This window comes from Myiozetetes cayanensis, unplaced genomic scaffold (genome assembly GCF_022539395.1).
Source record: "Myiozetetes cayanensis isolate MyiCay16 unplaced genomic scaffold, myiCay2020 scf29, whole genome shotgun sequence".
NCBI classification, from domain to species: Eukaryota; Metazoa; Chordata; class Aves; order Passeriformes; family Tyrannidae; genus Myiozetetes; species Myiozetetes cayanensis.
Window position 1 is genome coordinate 6,682,374 of NW_026087510.1, and position 16,544 is coordinate 6,698,917.

The 16,544-nt window shown below is 51.6% G+C and overlaps 2 protein-coding genes and 1 long non-coding RNA gene across 7 annotated transcripts; 1 reads left to right on the plus strand and 2 right to left on the minus strand.

The window, feature by feature from the left end:
• Positions 1 to 138: 138 nt before the first annotated feature.
• RBM7 (RNA binding motif protein 7) lies at positions 139 to 2,465 on the minus strand. The gene is made up of 5 exons (XM_050322951.1): positions 2,307 to 2,465; positions 1,975 to 2,137; positions 1,378 to 1,480; positions 1,120 to 1,186; positions 139 to 745 (listed from the first exon to the last, which is right to left on the minus strand). Exons 1-5 carry the CDS (start codon positions 2,400 to 2,402, stop codon positions 350 to 352), a joined length of 825 nt encoding a protein of 274 aa, XP_050178908.1. The 5' UTR covers positions 2,403 to 2,465; the 3' UTR covers positions 139 to 349.
• A 412-nt stretch (positions 2,466 to 2,877) lies between these two features.
• LOC126644171 (uncharacterized) lies at positions 2,878 to 6,725 on the plus strand. Of its 5 annotated transcripts, none has more exons than XR_007629871.1 (5): positions 2,878 to 3,689; positions 4,423 to 4,650; positions 4,747 to 4,816; positions 5,427 to 5,533; positions 5,887 to 6,725. It is a non-coding gene; the product is annotated as an uncharacterized LOC126644171 (long non-coding RNA). The 5 variants fall into 5 exon arrangements; XR_007629870.1 differs by lacking the exon at positions 2,878 to 3,689 and adding an exon at positions 3,808 to 3,973; XR_007629867.1 differs by lacking the exon at positions 2,878 to 3,689 and having other exon boundaries at positions 3,810 to 4,650.
• Positions 6,726 to 8,238: 1,513 nt separating this feature from the next.
• Positions 8,239 to 16,238, minus strand: NNMT (nicotinamide N-methyltransferase). The gene is given in 7 exon segments (XM_050322778.1): positions 8,239 to 8,259; positions 10,992 to 11,036; positions 14,199 to 14,370; positions 14,859 to 15,287; positions 15,387 to 15,594; positions 16,065 to 16,185; positions 16,188 to 16,238. Coding segments are annotated over 7 exon segments (1,047 nt in total).
• Between the last annotated feature and the right edge of the window lie 306 nt (positions 16,239 to 16,544).

Genomic DNA, 16,544 nt, shown 5'->3' on the forward strand with positions numbered 1-16,544 from the left:
CTGATTCTGTATCAGAAATGCCATGAGGAATATTGCAGACACTGGGCAGCATCTGTCCCACCTCTATTCTGCTTTAAAGGCTGGACCTGCCCATCTGACAAAGACAGCCTCTTCCTCCTCCAAAAGCACTGACAGCCATGGTTTCTCAAACCAGCGTTTTTCTTTTCCCCCTGAGAAGCCCTGAGGTGTGAGTTAACACATTTAAAACTGAGACCAGAGTTTGGCAGGACTGTGCTGCTGGTATTTTTACAAACACTAAAAGGTCACTGGTTTTTTTTTTGCAGGGAAAGGGGTTTTATACAAGTACTCAGTAAGAAACGGGTCGCGTTTGCTTTGCCCTCAGAGTCCGTCAGTGCCGTGCCGGGTGCCACTTGGCCTCCCTGTAGCTCTCCCTGCGGTGGTCGTAGTCGTGGCTCCAGCCGTCGCGGTGCCTGTCGCCGTAGGGCTCGTCCCGGCTGCCCCGGTAGTGGTGCTCGGCGTCGTGGCCCCTCTCATCGAAGCCGTAGTCGTCCCGCTTGCCGCGGCCGTAGTCGGGGCCGAAGCGCTCGCGGCCGAAGTGCCGGCTGTCGGGCGGGTAGGGGTGGGCGCCCAGCCGGCCCTTGCGCAGCGCCGGCCCCTCGGTGCGCCGCGACATCGGGGAGCCCGGCGGCGGGGCGTGGAAGGCAGGGGGGTAGCCGGGAGGGGCGAAGCCAGGCTGCTCGTACTTGCCGCCGAACTGGGGCTGCTGCCGCGCCATGCTGTTCATCTGGGAGGGGGAGAGGGGAAAGGGAGGGTGGGTTTGGTGCTTGAAGGGGCAGAGAGAAACCTAAACCCTGTGGTGGCCTCCAGGTCACACCGTAAATACCAGGAGAATGGGACAGGCTGATTGGTGAATGAGACTGAATGGGAATTTATGGAACAGACATTGCCTACTGCTTCACCCACAGCTGAGCTCCCACAGTTCAGAGCCCTCCTAACTGACACCCTGGGTACCAGGAGCTTCAGATCTTCTGGAATTGTCCTTTTGGGGCTCCAAAAGAATATTCCCACAACCTCTCCCAGTCATGACAGGAAACAAGGACTCCAAAAAGGGGAGGCAGCTCCACCCAGTGCCGCCCTGAGTGTGTGCCATGGACGTACCACTGCTTGTCTCTGCAGGCTCGGTGGGAAGCCCACGGCGGCGGCGCCCTCAGGAACCCTCTCGTATCTGCAGGGAAAACAGAGCAGGGGTTCCAGCATTAAATACACGACTGCTGCAGTCCAAGGGGCGCCTGCATCCCGGCTGTGTTCCCTCCCTAGGAAAGACAGACCACAGTGCCCCGGGGAAGAGAGACTGGAGCCAACAAGCTGTGCAGTGCCACTCTCCACTCCAAGCTCCTGTGCTGGTGGGACTTGTACCTGCTGCAGTTGGAGGCTGGATGTGGCATTCCAGGAGAGATGGCACCAATAGCTCCGAGCGGCAAACAGGATGGACTGGTGTCCTGGGCTGCATGACTGCTCCCTGGGTAGACACAAACACTGGTGAGAGGCACTCGGGTGTAAAGGACACCAACAGCTTTCACAAGCTTCATTTGCTCTCAAGTTTTGTAAGAGATCTGCGAAGGCACATGGGCCCAGTCTCCAAAACAGCTCCCATCAGGAACGGGCAGTGATGTTGCGACCACGTGCCTCATTTAACCACCACCGGATGTGACTTTTAGTGCTTGTGTGATAATTTAGAACAGATCTCAAGGGTACAGAAGGAATAATCAATAACAATCTAAGGAGAAGGCTCAGCCAAGGCGGTTACACCGGCCACGAGGGACAGACGGTCCCCGGTGGAAGCACCGGGACAGGAGCGTGTGAGGAGAGGAGAGCGGGCAGGTGAGGGGCCCCTGGGCGAGAGGCACATGAATGTGCCCAATGAAGCACGAATCCATTGGAGGCTGGGGAGCAGCTGAGGACAGTTCACCTTCCCTCTAGGAAAATGGTGATTTGCGGCCCCTCCGCGGGTACCTGATCGGAACTGGATGCGCATGGGCCGCCCGTACAGCTTGATCCCGTTGAGCAGCTGCAGCCCGTACGGCACCGACTCCTCGTGCTTGAAATTGACGAAGGCGAACTGCTTGGGTCGTCCGTCCCGGTCCTTGGGGATCTTCACGGTGATCACGGGCCCCGCCTAGCACCGGGACCGAAGGCGTTAAACACACACCGGGGGGACGGGATCGCCGCCGAATCATGTCCCGCGGCGGCCGCCGTAGCCCAGCCCGCCCCCCACCCGCTCTGGCGGCCGAGGCCTCCCCGCCCGCGCCCTCCCCGGCGAAGCCAGCTCGGAGTCCGGGCGGTACCTGGTGGAAGAGCTCGAAGATGAGCTCCTCGGTGACCCTGGGGTCCAGGTTGCCCACGAAGAGCGTCCGGTTCGCCTCGGCCGCCGCCGCCCCCATGGCCGCGCCTGGGCCCGCCCGAGCGCGCGCTGTCCGGCGGCCGCTCTCCGCGTGCGCGACGGCGTGACGTCACCGCGCGACCACGCGTGCGCCTCCGGCCCTTCCGGGGCACGGGGAGGGGAACGGGAATTGGGAATGCCATTTGGGAATGGGAATGGGAATTGGAAACGGGAATGGGAATTGGGAATGGGAATTGGGAATGGGAATGGGAATTGGGAATGGCATTTGGGAATGGGAATGGGAATTGGAAACGGGAATGAGGAATTGGGAATGGGAATTGGGAAGGGGAATGGGAATTGGGAAGAGGAATTGGGAATGGGAATTGGGAACGGGAATGGGAATCGGGAATGGGAATTGGGAACGGGAATGGGAATTGGGAATGGGAATTGGGAACGGGAATGGGAATTGGGAATGGGAATGGCATTTGGGAATGGGAATGGGAATTGGGAACGGGAATGGGAATTGGGAATGGGAATTGGGAACGAGAATGGGAATTGGGAACGGGAATGGGAACAGGAATGGGAATTGAGAATGGGAATTGGGAATGGGAACAGGAATGGGAATGGGAATTGAGAATGGGAATTGGGAACGGGAATGGGAATGGGAATTGGGAACGGGAATGAGCCCTTCCCGGCGACTTCACCTCTGCAAGGCCTCTGGAAGGCGGCTGCCCTGCCCTGCCATTGGATGTCCCCAGCCACTGTGATCCCCTGGGCACCCCAGAAGACGCGGGATGTAAAACGGGCGTTCTCCATCTGGAGGAATTTCGGGAGGGGGCAGTTGAGCCTTCATTTCTCATTAGGCCCCGGCGCAGCTCTGCTTTCCCCGTTAATTGGGTGCCGTTCATTCTCTCCGCCCCATTACTCGCCGCCGCACCCAGAATTTATATCCGTTTGGATTAATCGCGTCCGCCTGGTTAAATCCCAAACAGCCACTCGTTCAGAAAGGGAGTTATTACCTCGCTTTGCCGGGACTTCCACTTTGCCTTAATTTCCCTGGAGCCTCGTTTGCCTTGCTGTGCCTTCTCTCCCCTCCCCAGCTCCCCTCGGGCTCGGCTGGGAGCGTGTGATGCTCGTGTGCCATCCGGGCTCGTTCCACGTGCAGCTCTTGCCAGGCTCAGAGAACAGGAACCATTCGGGTGCTTCACAGACTCGCTTTTGTGGAGGAGGGATGTGGAGGGCAGGGAGCCAGATGTGTGCTCTTCCTGGCACCTGAGGGCCGCAGGGCCAATGCTGGCGGATTCTGAGGAGCTGGAAAGGGTGATGACAGTGTACAGCGTGGTGCAGGGTAGAGTAGATGCCATGGGTAGAGTCTGGGGGCTTGTGGGAGGGGGGCCCAGCAATGAGATCAGGCACTGGGAGGGTGGAGGACTGGCACAATTGGGGGGGAACATCAGGGTGCTGGGGAGGGAGGTGCACATTGCACACGTGCCAGGGCCCCAGCTCACAGGAGTCCTGTTGGGTTGGGTTGGGGCTGGAGCGTGGCTCTGGCAGGTTTGCCGTGGGCTGAAGGGGCAGAGCAGACTGGGGTTGTGGGGCAGGAGGAGGGCAGCTGGTTCCCCTTGCCTCAAGGTGGGTAGCAGGGTGTTGTGGGCCTCTCCTTGCCCTCTGCACCTCATGCCCTCTGTGGTTTAGCTCTCAGTTCTCTCCTTCATCCTTCTTTTCTCCCTCTCACTGCCTCTCTGGTGCCTCCTTCCCCCCTCTCTCTGTGCTCCCTTGCTCTCTCTGTGCCTCTTCACCTCTGTTTGGTCTCTGCTTGCTGCCTCTCCTCTCTGCCCTGCTCTCTCTCTGTGTCCCCCTCTCTTGGTGCTCACTCTCTGCTCTCTCTGTGCCTCTCTGCCAACCCTCTCTGCTGTTTGCTCCCTCCCAGTGCCCACTCTGCTGCATCTGCTGGCTCTCTGCCCTCTCCCCATCCCTGCTCTATCTCCCTTTTTGCTCTCCAGGTCTCCTGGCTCTCTCCTCAGTTTTTTTGCCTCACTTCCCCCCCTGCCCTTGTCTTTTGCCCTTTATCTTGGCACCAGTAAATGGACTCTGTGGCCAGAGGATGATGAGGAGCGTGGATGTGTCCATACCTGAGGTAGCTGACTCTGTGGCCCAAGGGCCTGTGTGTTTTTCCAGAGGTTGCCCACTGCAGGTGGCCTGTCTGGGGTGGGACAACCCATGGAGCTGATGGTGGAGAGGATCTCCAGGGGCACTGGAGGCAGCTGAGTGGTGCTGGCTGGCTCCTGATGGGGGTGCTTGGTAAGCAGGTAGGTAACCAAGTCATTTATTTAGTAGCAGAGCGATGTGATGGGGGGTGCAAGTGGGTTGTGATGATGTTAATGACTTTCTGTGGGTTTTTATAGGTTTTCACAGGTGTCCAAGCAGTGGTGATGAGCAGAGTGCCTGTCTGCAGGGATTGCAGTGTTGGCCAAGGTCTGACTCAGCCCTTTGTGTGACTTAATAGAATCACAGAATGGTTTGGGTTGGAAGGAACCTTAAAACCCATCCAGTTCCACCCCCTGCCATGGGCAGGGACACCTTCCACCAGTCCAGGTTGCTCCAAACCCCGTCCAACCTGGCCTTGGACACTTCCAGGGGTCCAGGGGCAGCCACAGCTTCTCTGGGCAACCTGTGCCAGGGCCTGCCCACCCTCCCAGGGAAGGATTTCTCCCAAATATCCCATCTAACCCTCTGACAGCCTTTCAGTCACTGGACTGCAGCATCTTGCCTTCACCCTGAGGCAAAGCTGGTTTTGTTACTTGAACTCCAGACTGTAAAACTGGTCCCTGGATGTCAATCTCTCTTTGATCTTAAGCTCTTCAGGTTGTAATTTAATATTTCAATATCAACTTAATCATACACAGCGGCATAATTAGCAACTATTAGATGGCCTGGGGTAGATCTAACCACGGTGGCTCCATTGGGATGTTGTAAACTGGAATCCTAGAATTTCAAACGCTACATCTGTGTTTGAAAAATAAAATAAAAAAAATCCCAACTCTGCTAAACTAAATATTCTAACTATGCATGATTTCTTTTGCAGCCTTTTGTTGTTCCTTAATCCTTCAGGAGACATAAAAATAAGATTGAATCAACAGCATGGTGAAGATAATTTAAACAGTGGAAGGAGCTGAAATTGTCTGGACAAAGGTGACATTTCAACCTTTCTTGTGTATGGAACATTAATGGGTGGGACATTCTTTGTAGGATGTATTAAAACACTTAAATGTGTATGTATATATATATAATATATATTTATATATATTTTAAAGTGTATATTTCAAAGTATACATATCTTTTAAAGTGTAGGTTTTAAAGTGTATGTATAGATATAAGATATATTTTTATATATAATATTTATATATATTTATCTCAAAGACTCAGAGCTTATCCTGACAAATTGTTTCTATTAAAATTCTCTTTAAAGAGAGTGAACATGAATTCAGGCTGACTTAAACAAGACAAGACATTTAATAATCACTAATTACTGTTTATAATCGTAGCAGGGAACAGTCAGTGAAGGGCAGGACTAACTTTTTTCCCATTGGAAAAACCCATTTTGATGCCACAACTGCTGACTTGGCAGGTGGAATCTGCTGTGAGCTGGGCTTAGACAAGGAAAGTACATCCCAAGAGTTAATGCAGATTTATACAGTGAAGGACTTTTCAGTCCTGCTTCCAAAAAAGCAGAGTTTTCACAAGCTGGATGTTCCAGGCAGACACTTTGCAGTGGTTTTGAAGAGCAAGGATGATGGAGAGCTGGATCAAAATATACACAGAATAAAGAGCTATGGTAAAATATACACAGAAAATACACAGAATAATAGGAAACAACTGCACCTGGGAAGCAGAGGAAACAAGGAGAAGTAAAGGGTGAAAAAGAGAAGAAAAACCCCACATGTAAGTGCGTAAATACTTGGTGAGGCCAAAGTAACAACAGGAACATCCTGGGAGGAAAAAAAAAAACACAAACAAAAACACGAAGCAAGATTTGACTGCAAAAATGAAACAGTGAGGAGGACATGGATGAGCTGTGCCCTGCCCTTTCTAAGGAAGAAGAAGAAGAAGAAAACACCACTAAATACTGAGAAAAAACATGGAAAAGAAGAAGATACCCTACTTCACCCCTGGCTTCCTTCACTCCCCCCTCATTTCCACACCACACAACCACTGCCCCCCATGGGCCAGCACTCCCTGTTTGAGACTCGTGGCTAATTTAGGCCAAGTTCAGTAAAGATGAATTCTTTACCTGTGTGATGGTGATGAATAAAGCCTGAGCCTGGCTGTTAATGTGTACTGTCAATGATTGTCAGTCCAGTAAAGCCTGCTTTAAACCTTCAAACCCTGTGGGTGTGTTTGTTTCAAATATATCCCCAAAATGTGCAGCTGCTGAGGGGGAAGGTCTGCAGGGGCAGAGGGAGGTTGGGGTTCAGCTCTACAGGCCAGAGGACACAGAGCAGCAGAATTAGGTTGTTCTGCCCAAAATTAACACCACTTTTATCATTCCCAGGTAAAATTGGAGCAGGGGGAGCACCTCTGACCCCCAAATGCTAATTGGTTGACCTAAAGTAATCCCAAAATGACCTAAAATGACCCCAATGACCCAGAGTAACCCCAAAATGAACTCGAGTGACCCCAAAATGAACTCAATGACCCCAAAATGAACTCGAGTGACCCCAAAATGAACTCGAGTGACCCCAAAATGCCTGATTTTTGACCTAAAGTAACCCCAAAATTTTCTGCACAGAGTAAGTTTGACCTGCAGTAACCCCAATGACCCAGAGTAACCCCAAAATGAACTCAATGACCCCACAATGAACTCGAGTGACCCCAAAATGAACTCAATGACCCCAAAATGAACTTGAGTGACCCCAAAGAGCCCGATTTTTGACCTAAAGTAACCCCAAAATTTTCTGCACAGAGTAAGTTTGACCTGCAGTAACCCCAATGACCCAGAGTAACCCCAAAATGAACTCAATGACCCCAAAATGAACTCAGTGACCCCAAAATGAACTCGAGTAACCCCAAAATGCCCGATTTTTGACCTAAAGTAACCTCAAAATTTTCTGCACAGAGTAAGTTTGACCTACAGTAACCCCAATGACCTAAAGTAACCCCAAAATGAACTCAATGACCCCAAAATGAACTCAGTGACCCCAAAATGAACTCAAGTGACCCCAAAATGCCCGATTTTTGACCTAAAGTAACCCTAAAATTTACTAAGGTCAAAAATCGGGCCTTTTGGGGTCACTCGAGTTCATTTTGGGGTCATTGAGTTCATTTTGGGGGTACTGCAGGTCAAACTTTGTGCAGAAAATTTTGGGGTTACTTTAGGTCAAAAATCGGGCATTTTGGGGTCACTCGAGTTCATTTTGGGTCGTGTCATTTTGAGGTCACTCAGTTCATTTTGGGATCGTGGTTCATTTTGGGGTCATTGAGTTCATTTTGGGGTTACTCTGGGTCATTGGGGTTACTGCAGGTCAAACTTTGTGCAGAAAATTGTGGGGTTACTTTAGGTCAAAAATCGGGCCTTTTGGGGTCACTCGAGTTCATTTTGGGGTCATTGAGTTCATTTTGGGGTCACTTGAGTTCATTTTGGGGTCATTGAGTTCATTTTGGGGTTACTTTAGGTCATTGGGGTTACTGCAGGTCAAACTTACTCTGTGCAGAAAATTTTGGGGTTACTTTAGGTCAAAAATCGGGCACTTTGGGGTCACTCGAGTTCATTGTGGGGTCATTGAGTTCATCTTGGGGTCACTCGAGTTCATTGTGGGGTCATTGAGTTCATTTTGGGGTCACTTGAGTTCATTTTGGGGTCATTGAGTTCATTTTGGGGTTACTCTGGGTCATTGGGGTTACTGCAGGTCAAACTTACTCTGTGCAGAAAATTTTGGGGTTACTTTAGGTCAAAAATCGGGCACTTTGGGGTCACTCGAGTTCATTTTGGGGTCATTGAGTTCATTTTGGGGTCACTCGAGTTCATTTTGGGGTTACTCTGGGTCATTGGGGTTATTCTAGGTCACTTTGGGGTTACTTTAGGCCATTGGGGTTTATGTGTGGTCAAATTCCATCTCTGCAGAGAACTTTGGGGTTAGTTTAGGTCATTTTGGGGTCTCTGGGATTACCTGAATTCAGTGTGGGGTCATTGGGATCACCTGGGGCCAAGTTCTCTCTCTGAGGACCACCTTATGTCACCCACCAAGTCTATCCACTGCATGAAGTTCTACAAGTTCCCCCCACAACAATCCCATGGTTCCCCCTCCAGTTTGTTCTCTGATCCTTCTCCCTGCTGTTATATTTGTATGGATTTTTTTTAAATTATTATTATTTCCATTATTTTTGATTCAAGGAGATGAGGTTTCTTCTCTTCTTGGTGCTTCCAACCAGCCAGTCCCAACTGTCAGCTTTGCACTCTAAGTTTAGGATTCATGTCTTACTCCATTTGACTCTGACCCTATATTGCTGAACATCAAAATTTATATATTTATATAATTATACCTTTCTTCCTTGCTTCCCTTGCCTGGTGCAGGTACCCCGGACAGTGTGTTCACACTGTCATAGAATCATGGGATGGTTTGGGTTGGAAAGGACCTTCAGCAACAAATCCCAACCACTTACCCAAATAAAGTCCTCTTGAGAATTGAGGTGCGTGGAGTATGCAGATATTACTGATTATTACCCATGGCTGGAGCCCCTGGTGGTCTAGTGGTAAGGGCGCGGCGCTGTCACCGCCGAGACCCGGGTTCGATTCCCGGTCAGGGCCACTCCCGGGCAGATGGAGCTCGTTAGCCCTTAAAGGCAACCCATCTACGTCCTGAGGACCTCGCTGCCACCGTCCAAGCTCGCTTGGCCCCGGCAGATGAACCTTAGGATTAAAGGGTGGGCTCAGTTCTGCGCACACTGTGTCTCACCTAAAAAATCCAATGCGCAGGCTGGAAGGTGTAAAGACCTTCCCCGGATCTTCACTCGTGAAGACTGGCCATTACTTTACTTACCCATGGCTGGGCTTGAGTATCTGTGTGATGAACTCCTGGTGTGTCACAGCTCTGAAGCCAGGGGGGACAACTGCGTCTGGCCTGTGGTGCTGCAGGCAAAGGAGGTGCCCTGGGGACAGCAAAGGAGGTGCCCTGGGGACAGCAATCCCTCTGCCCTGCCTGGCAGGTGCCACTCCCTGGGGCTGCAGCGTTGGGTCACACAGCTGGATTTCACAGGTGTGCTGAAAGGATGAGCACGTGCCCTGCTCTGCTGGGGGCTGGGTGAGCGCAGGGCCTGCTGCTGCCCTCCACAGAGTCCTTCCTCCCCAGGGCTGCTCGGAGTGAGCATGCAGGGCTCGCCCACAAATGGTCCTGCGTGGGACAAGTTCACTGCCTTTGGGGCCAAACATTTTTCCCATAGGAATGGGTTTTTCTCTCCAAAAAGCACATAGTGACTGAGAGAGGGAAGCCTCTCAGAATCATAGAATCATAGAATAGATTGGGTTGGAAAAGACCTCCAAGATCATCAAGTCCAACCCCTGATCCAACTCTAATTACTATATCATGGCACTAAGGGCCATGTCCAATCTCTGTTTAAAAACCTCCAGGGATGGTGAATCCACCACCTCTCTGGGCAGGCCATTCCAATGCCTGATTACCCTCCCTGTAAAGAATTTCTTCCTAACATCTAACCTAAACTTCCCCTGGCAGAGCTTGAGCCCATGTCCCCTTGTCCTGTTGTTGGTTGCCTGGGAGAAGAGACCAACCCCCACCTGGCTATAACTTCCCTTCAGGTAGTTGAAGAGAGTGATGAGGTCACCCCTAAGCCTTCTCTTCTCCAGACTAAACAACCCCAGCTCCCTCAGCCTCTCCTCATAGGACTTGTGCTCAAGTCCCTTCACCAGCCTGGTTGCTCTTTGCTGGACCTGCTCCAGCACCTCAATATCCTTCCTGAACTCAGGGGCCCAGAACTGAACACAATGCTCAAGGTGTGGCCTCACCAATGCAGAGTACAGGGGAAGGATCACTTCCCACATCCTGCTGCCGCACTGTTCTTGATGCAGGCCAGGATGCCATTGGCCTTCTTGGCCACCTGGGCACACTGCTGGCTCATGTTCAGCCTCCTGTCAATCAGCACCCTCAGATCCCTTTCCACCTGGCTGCTCTCCAGCCACTCTGTGCCCAGCCTGTAGTGCTGCAGGGGGTTGTTGTGGCCAAAGTGCAGGACCCGGCCCTTGGCCCTGTGGAACTTCATCCCATTGGAATCAGCCCAACTCTCCAGTCTATCCAGATCCCTCTGCAGAGCCCTCCTGCCTTCCAGCAGATTGACACTCCCTCCCAACTTAGTGTCATCTGCAAATTTGCTGATGATGGACTCAATCCCCTCATCTAGATCATTGATAAAGATGTTAAACAGGACTGGGCCCAGCACTGATCCCTGGGGGACACCACTGGTGACTGGATCCCAACTGGATGCAGCCCCGTTCACCAGCACTCTCTGGGCCTTCCAGCCAGTTCCTAACCCAGCACAGAGTGCCCCTGTCCAAGCCATGAACTGTCAGCTTTTCCAGGAGTATATTATGGGAGACAGTGTCAAAGGCTTTGCTGAAGTCCAGATAGACCACATCCACAGCCTTCCCCTCATCTACCAGGTGAGTCACCTGATCGTAAAAGGAGATCAGGTTGGTCAGACAGGATCTGCCTCTCCTAAACCCGTGCTGGCTGGGTCTGATCCCTTGTCCATCCTGTAGGTGCTGTGTGATTGCACTCAGGATGATCTGTTCCATAACTCTGCCAGGCACCGAGGTCAGGCTGACAGGCCTGTAGTTACCAGGGTCAGCCTTGCAGCCTTTTTTATGGATTGGGGTGATATTTGCCAACTTCCAATCATGTGGGACCTCCCCAGTGAGCCAGGACTGTTGGAAGATGATGGAGAGCGGCTTGGCAAGCTCTTCTGCCAGCTCCCTCATTACCCTAGGATGGATCCCATCTGGTCCCATAGACTTGTGAGGATCCAGATGGCTCAGTAAGTCACTATTTCCTCCTGGAATACAAGGGGGCCTATTTGGTTTCCTATCTCTGTCTACCAGCTCCAGAGGCCAGTTGCCTTGAGGGCCACCTGTCTTACTGGTAAAAACTGAGGCAAAGTAGGTGTTAAGTACCTCAGCCTTCTCTTCATCTCTATTAACTATATTTCCCTCCAAGTCCATCAAAGAATGGAGGTTTTCTTTGCCCCTCCTTTTGTTATTAATGTATTTATAGAAGGACTTTTTGTTATCCCTAACAGAAGTGGCCAAATTAACTTCAAATTGTGCTTTTGTATCCCTGATTTTCCTTCTGCATGATCTAGCTGTCTTCCTAAATTCTTCATAAGTAGCCAGCCCTTTCTTCCATAGTTGGTAAACTCTCTTTTTATCCCTGATTTCCTTCACAACCTTCCTGTTTAACCAAGCTGCTTGTCTTCCCTGCTGGCTTGCCTTTTGGCACACCGGTATGGTCTGTTCCTGTGCACTCGAGACTTCCTGCCTGAAGCACATCCATCCCTCCTGGATCCCCTTGTTATCAAGGGTTGTTTCCCAGGGTATGCTCTGGACTAGACTTCTGCCCTCTGGAAGTCCAGCATAGAGTTTTTATTGTTGTTTCTCCTTGAATCTCTGAGTATTGAAAATTCTATTATTTCATGGTCACTGGGGCCCAGACAGCCTCCAACCATCACATCTCCCACCAGCCCCTCTCTGTTTGCTAAACAGCAGGTCTAGCTGGGCCTTACCCCTGGTAGGTTCATTTACTAGTTGATGAAGGAAATTGTCCTCTATACACTCCAGGAAATTCCTAGACTGCCTCTTCTCTGCAGTATTGAACTCCCAGCAGATATCAGGCAGGTTAAAGTCACCCACAAGGATCAAGGGCTGATGATTTTGAGACATCTGCCAGCTGCTTGTAGAATAACTAATCCCCTTCCTCATCCTGGTTGGGTGGTCTGTAACAGACTCCCATTAGGATGTCAGCCTTGTTGGTCTTCCCCCTGATTCTGATCCACAGGCACTCAACCTTATCATTGGTGACCTCAAGTTCTACAGAGTCAAGAGACTCTCTAACATATAAAGCCACCCCTCCACCTCTCCTCCCCTGCCTGTCCTTTCTGAAGAGCCTGTAACCATCCATGGCAGCACTCCAGCCATGTGAGTCATCCCACCACGTTTCTGTGATGGCAACTACATCATAGCCTTCCTGCTGCACAGATGGCCTCCAGCTCCTCCTGTTTGTTGCCCATACTGCGTGCATTAGTGTGCATGCACTTCAGGTGGGCTGCTGATTTAATTCTTAACTCAGGCTTTCCATCCTTAGGCTGATCCCTGGAGAGCCCGGTTTCAACCCCTTCCCCCTTCAAACCTAGTTGAAAGCCCTCCTGATCAGCCTCACTAACTTATGGGCTACAGTCCTCTTCTTCTTCCTAGAAAGATGAGTCCCATCTGATTTTAAGAGACTAGGTACCATGGAGTTTGCCCCATGGTCAAAGAAACCAAAATTTTGATGGTGGCACCAATCCTTTAGCCATCTGTTGAGGAGTTGGGCTTTGTTACTCCTCTCTTTATTTAACTCCTCATCCATCCCAGATAGTACAGGAACTGAGGCAAATATCACCTGTGCTCCTGTCCCCTGAACTGACTGACCCAGTGCTTTAAAAGTCTTTTTTAATTATCCTGACACTTCTTCGATTAATGTCCTCACTGCCAGCCTGGACTACCACCAGAGGATAATAGTCTGAGGGCTGAATTAACTCAGGAAGTCTCCTGCTAATATCCCTCACCCTGGCCCCAGGAAGGCAGCAAACTTCTCTCTGGGATGGGTCTGGGTGACATATAGGGCCCTCAGTTCCTCTCAGAAGGGAGTCACCCACTACAACTACCCTTCTTTTTTTTTTTTTTATACCTGTGGTTGTAACCCATCTTTTAGACATGGCTGAACCAGGAGGTTCTCCAGAGGGATCTTCTTGGCTGTCCTCTACCTGGCTGTCTGGGTCCAGAGTCTCATATCTATTCTTCAAGGGCACCCTGGGGGGTGATGGGGGTCGAGAGAGAGTTCTTTTACCTCTTCCATTAGGGACCTGTTTCCATTCCCCCCCCACCAATTTGGTCTGCTCCCTCTGCCTTATGGCAGTGTGAAAAATTGAGGAACTGGTTTTATTCCAAGCAAATTAAAATGAACAGAGGGTACTAACAAAAGAACTATTTCTGTATATTTATTAACTTATAGGCGTACCGTGGAGACTGTAAGGTGAAGGGTCCTATCTGGACCTCTCACCAGGGAATCTTTTGCGGCCGGGAACAGGGAACAAATTATGAATAAAAATGTATTCCTCTGTGCCATGTGGATACACAGAGAGACCCTCCATGCCTTGCAATGTGAGGATGATGCAAGACCCCCCTGTACGAGCCCAGGGGAAGTATGTTGCAACCAGCCAAAAGATAACACCCACTTCCAAAGCAGAGAAATTACCTTTTAAGGCAACAAGCGGACAGTAAAATGAATATTCAACAACTGATATCAAAGGGTACAAAAAGCGCGGTTTTCAAACAGCAGTGTGCTCTTTGCATGATTCAAAGGTGCACCCAGTGCTGGAAATGGGTACCCAGCACTGCAATAAAAAATTTCTTGCTATATTTCTTTGTCCTGCAGGTATTTTTGCCGTCTTCAAAATTCCAGAGAAAAAGTAACTTATAACAGCAGGAGGGGCAGGGCTTCGCCATCTCCTGCTGGACTTCCTTAGGGTTTAAAAGGGTTTGACTCCACCAGTCAATTTCCTTTTCACTCTCCCTAATGCACCTTAATCTCTCTACCTCTTCCTTAAGTTCTGCTACCAGGCACAGCAAGTCATTCATCTGCTCGCATCGTACACAGCTACCTCCTACACCATCCTCTGGTACCAACGTCAGGCTCAGACACTCAGCACTCCCAGACACCTGGGTGGCTGCATCCTTCTTCGAGGGGAGTGTCTGAGCAGACACACTCCTAGTATTAACAGCAGTAACGTTTTTCTGGAAACCATTGCTAGCTTTAAAAAGCACACTCACCTACGAGAAGTGGGAGCTGGTTGTGTCCTGCCTGCTTGAAGTGCCTTGCAAATTGCTGTGCCACGCCCTGTTTGTCTGCTCCTGGAGGCTCTTATATAGCCTCCGCTAGCACTTGCTAACGAGCCTGACCCACCCCTCACTCACCTGTGTCGGTTCCGAGGAGGAGCCAAGCCTGAGCAGCAAATGCTCTGTGATGGCCTGGGAGGATGGCAGGGAAGGGACTGGGACACCATCCCTGTCCCTGGGCAGGGGGAGCCAGCAGGGTTCCCCCAAGCCTGGGCTGCTGGAGAACTGGTGCCACGTGTGCCACACAAATCCATGGTTAGAGCACTCAGGAGTTTACTTGGTGCCAGAGAAAGGGCTGGGTTACACCAGCAGGACTTTCTGAGCCCCGACTCATGGCTGTTCTCCCCCCAGTGCCCTCACACTGTGGAGGGACCCCTGTGTGCCACCACGCTGAGCAGACCCCGGCAGTCCGTGCGCTCGCTGCTCACCACGTGTGGCTGTGCCTCGCTGAATGTCACCTCAAAGCCAGCAGCCTCCACAGCTGCCTCCACCTCGTGTTTCTCCAGGTGGAGGCAGGAGAAAACCTGCTTGTTGAAGGCGTAGTAGGATTCCCCAGGGACGGTCACCAGCACCAGGTGCCCCCCTGGCTTCACGAGGGTCCCGATGTTCCTCAGGGCGCTGCTGAAGGTGGGCAGGTCCTTGCAGGTGCCCTCCAGGCACAGGGTGCAGACAATACAGTCAGCTGGTGGCAGGGACATGAGGCCTGTGGGGTTGGCTTTGGTCACGTCCCACTTCAGAACCTGCTTCACTTTCTTCCTCACTTTCTCCTGTTTCTCAGCCCACTTCTCCCTGGCAAGGAAATGCACAGACAAGTAGAGGAAGGTTCTGTGGTTATTTAACATCTGTGCCTGTGGCTCCATGGCCACGGGGGTAGGACACCAGCCTCACCTGTCCCCTTCCAGCTCACACATGTATTTCACCACCAGCACTCAGTCAAAGGCTCCCTCTTCGTTCCTCGGCCACCTCCCCAGCTCCCGGCGGTTCCGGTCAGTGTGGTCCAGGGCGATGATCTCATGGAAGTGCTCACAAGCACACAGAAGCTGGTAGATGGTGGGGCCACAGCCGACATCTATCAGGGTGCCACCTCTCAGCCCGTCTGGCGCAGAGTCAAGGGCAAAACCATCCGAGTGAGGATGGAGTCTCCCCCAGGGCAGAGCCCCTTGGACCATGCTCCCCCTAACCCAGAAATGTGACCCCGAGTGCCACAGACCCACAGTGCAGCCCCTGTGGCTCTCTGGCCACAGTCCAGCCCAGAGGCAAGTCCTGCAGCAGGTCCAGAGCCTGTGGCAGGAGCAGTGCCAGCTCCTGGGGCAGAGGCACTGACCCCACACCCCCATGCCCCGGCTGGATTTGATGGTGTTCCCAGAAACAGGCACAGCTCCAGCTGCAATTCCCTGTATGCACAGACACATGCGCAGGCAGAGGGATATTTTTAACAGAGCAGGAGTGTGTCAGTGAATCACAGGGTTTGCTCCATGCTGGGGCACATGCTCTGCCATGGGCAGCCCGAGGGCAGCCCTGCAAATGGCACCGTCCAATGGCTCTGAACACCTCGGGAGTGCTCACCTGAGGAGAACATCTTGTGCAGGTTCCTCAAGTTTTGCCTCAGAAACAAGTTTGCCCCTTCCTGGCTGTCACTCATGCTGTAATATTCTTTCAGATATGCCTGAGGGTCGAAACTCTGCTGGTGAAACTCTGCTGGTAAAACTCTGCCTCCATGAAGACCACTGGTGCATCCATCCTGCCGAGAGCCAGCTCTGCTGCCCGCTCCTCCCATCCCACCTTGCATGGCCCCTGTTGTACTTTCAGTTTGTCCTTCCCGTGTCCTTTGCTCCAGGTTCCAGCTGGACACATTCATCAGCAGGACTTACACTAGCTCTCCAGTTTCCTGCTGAGCCTTGCCTTTTCCATAATAACTCACTACTGAGATTTCCCCAGCAGCCCCCGGTCCCACAACCTGCATGAGTGATCACAATTAATAACAATTCCTGGGATTACAGTGCACATCCCTGGCTTCACAGTAACTGACAGCACCAAAGGAGTGCA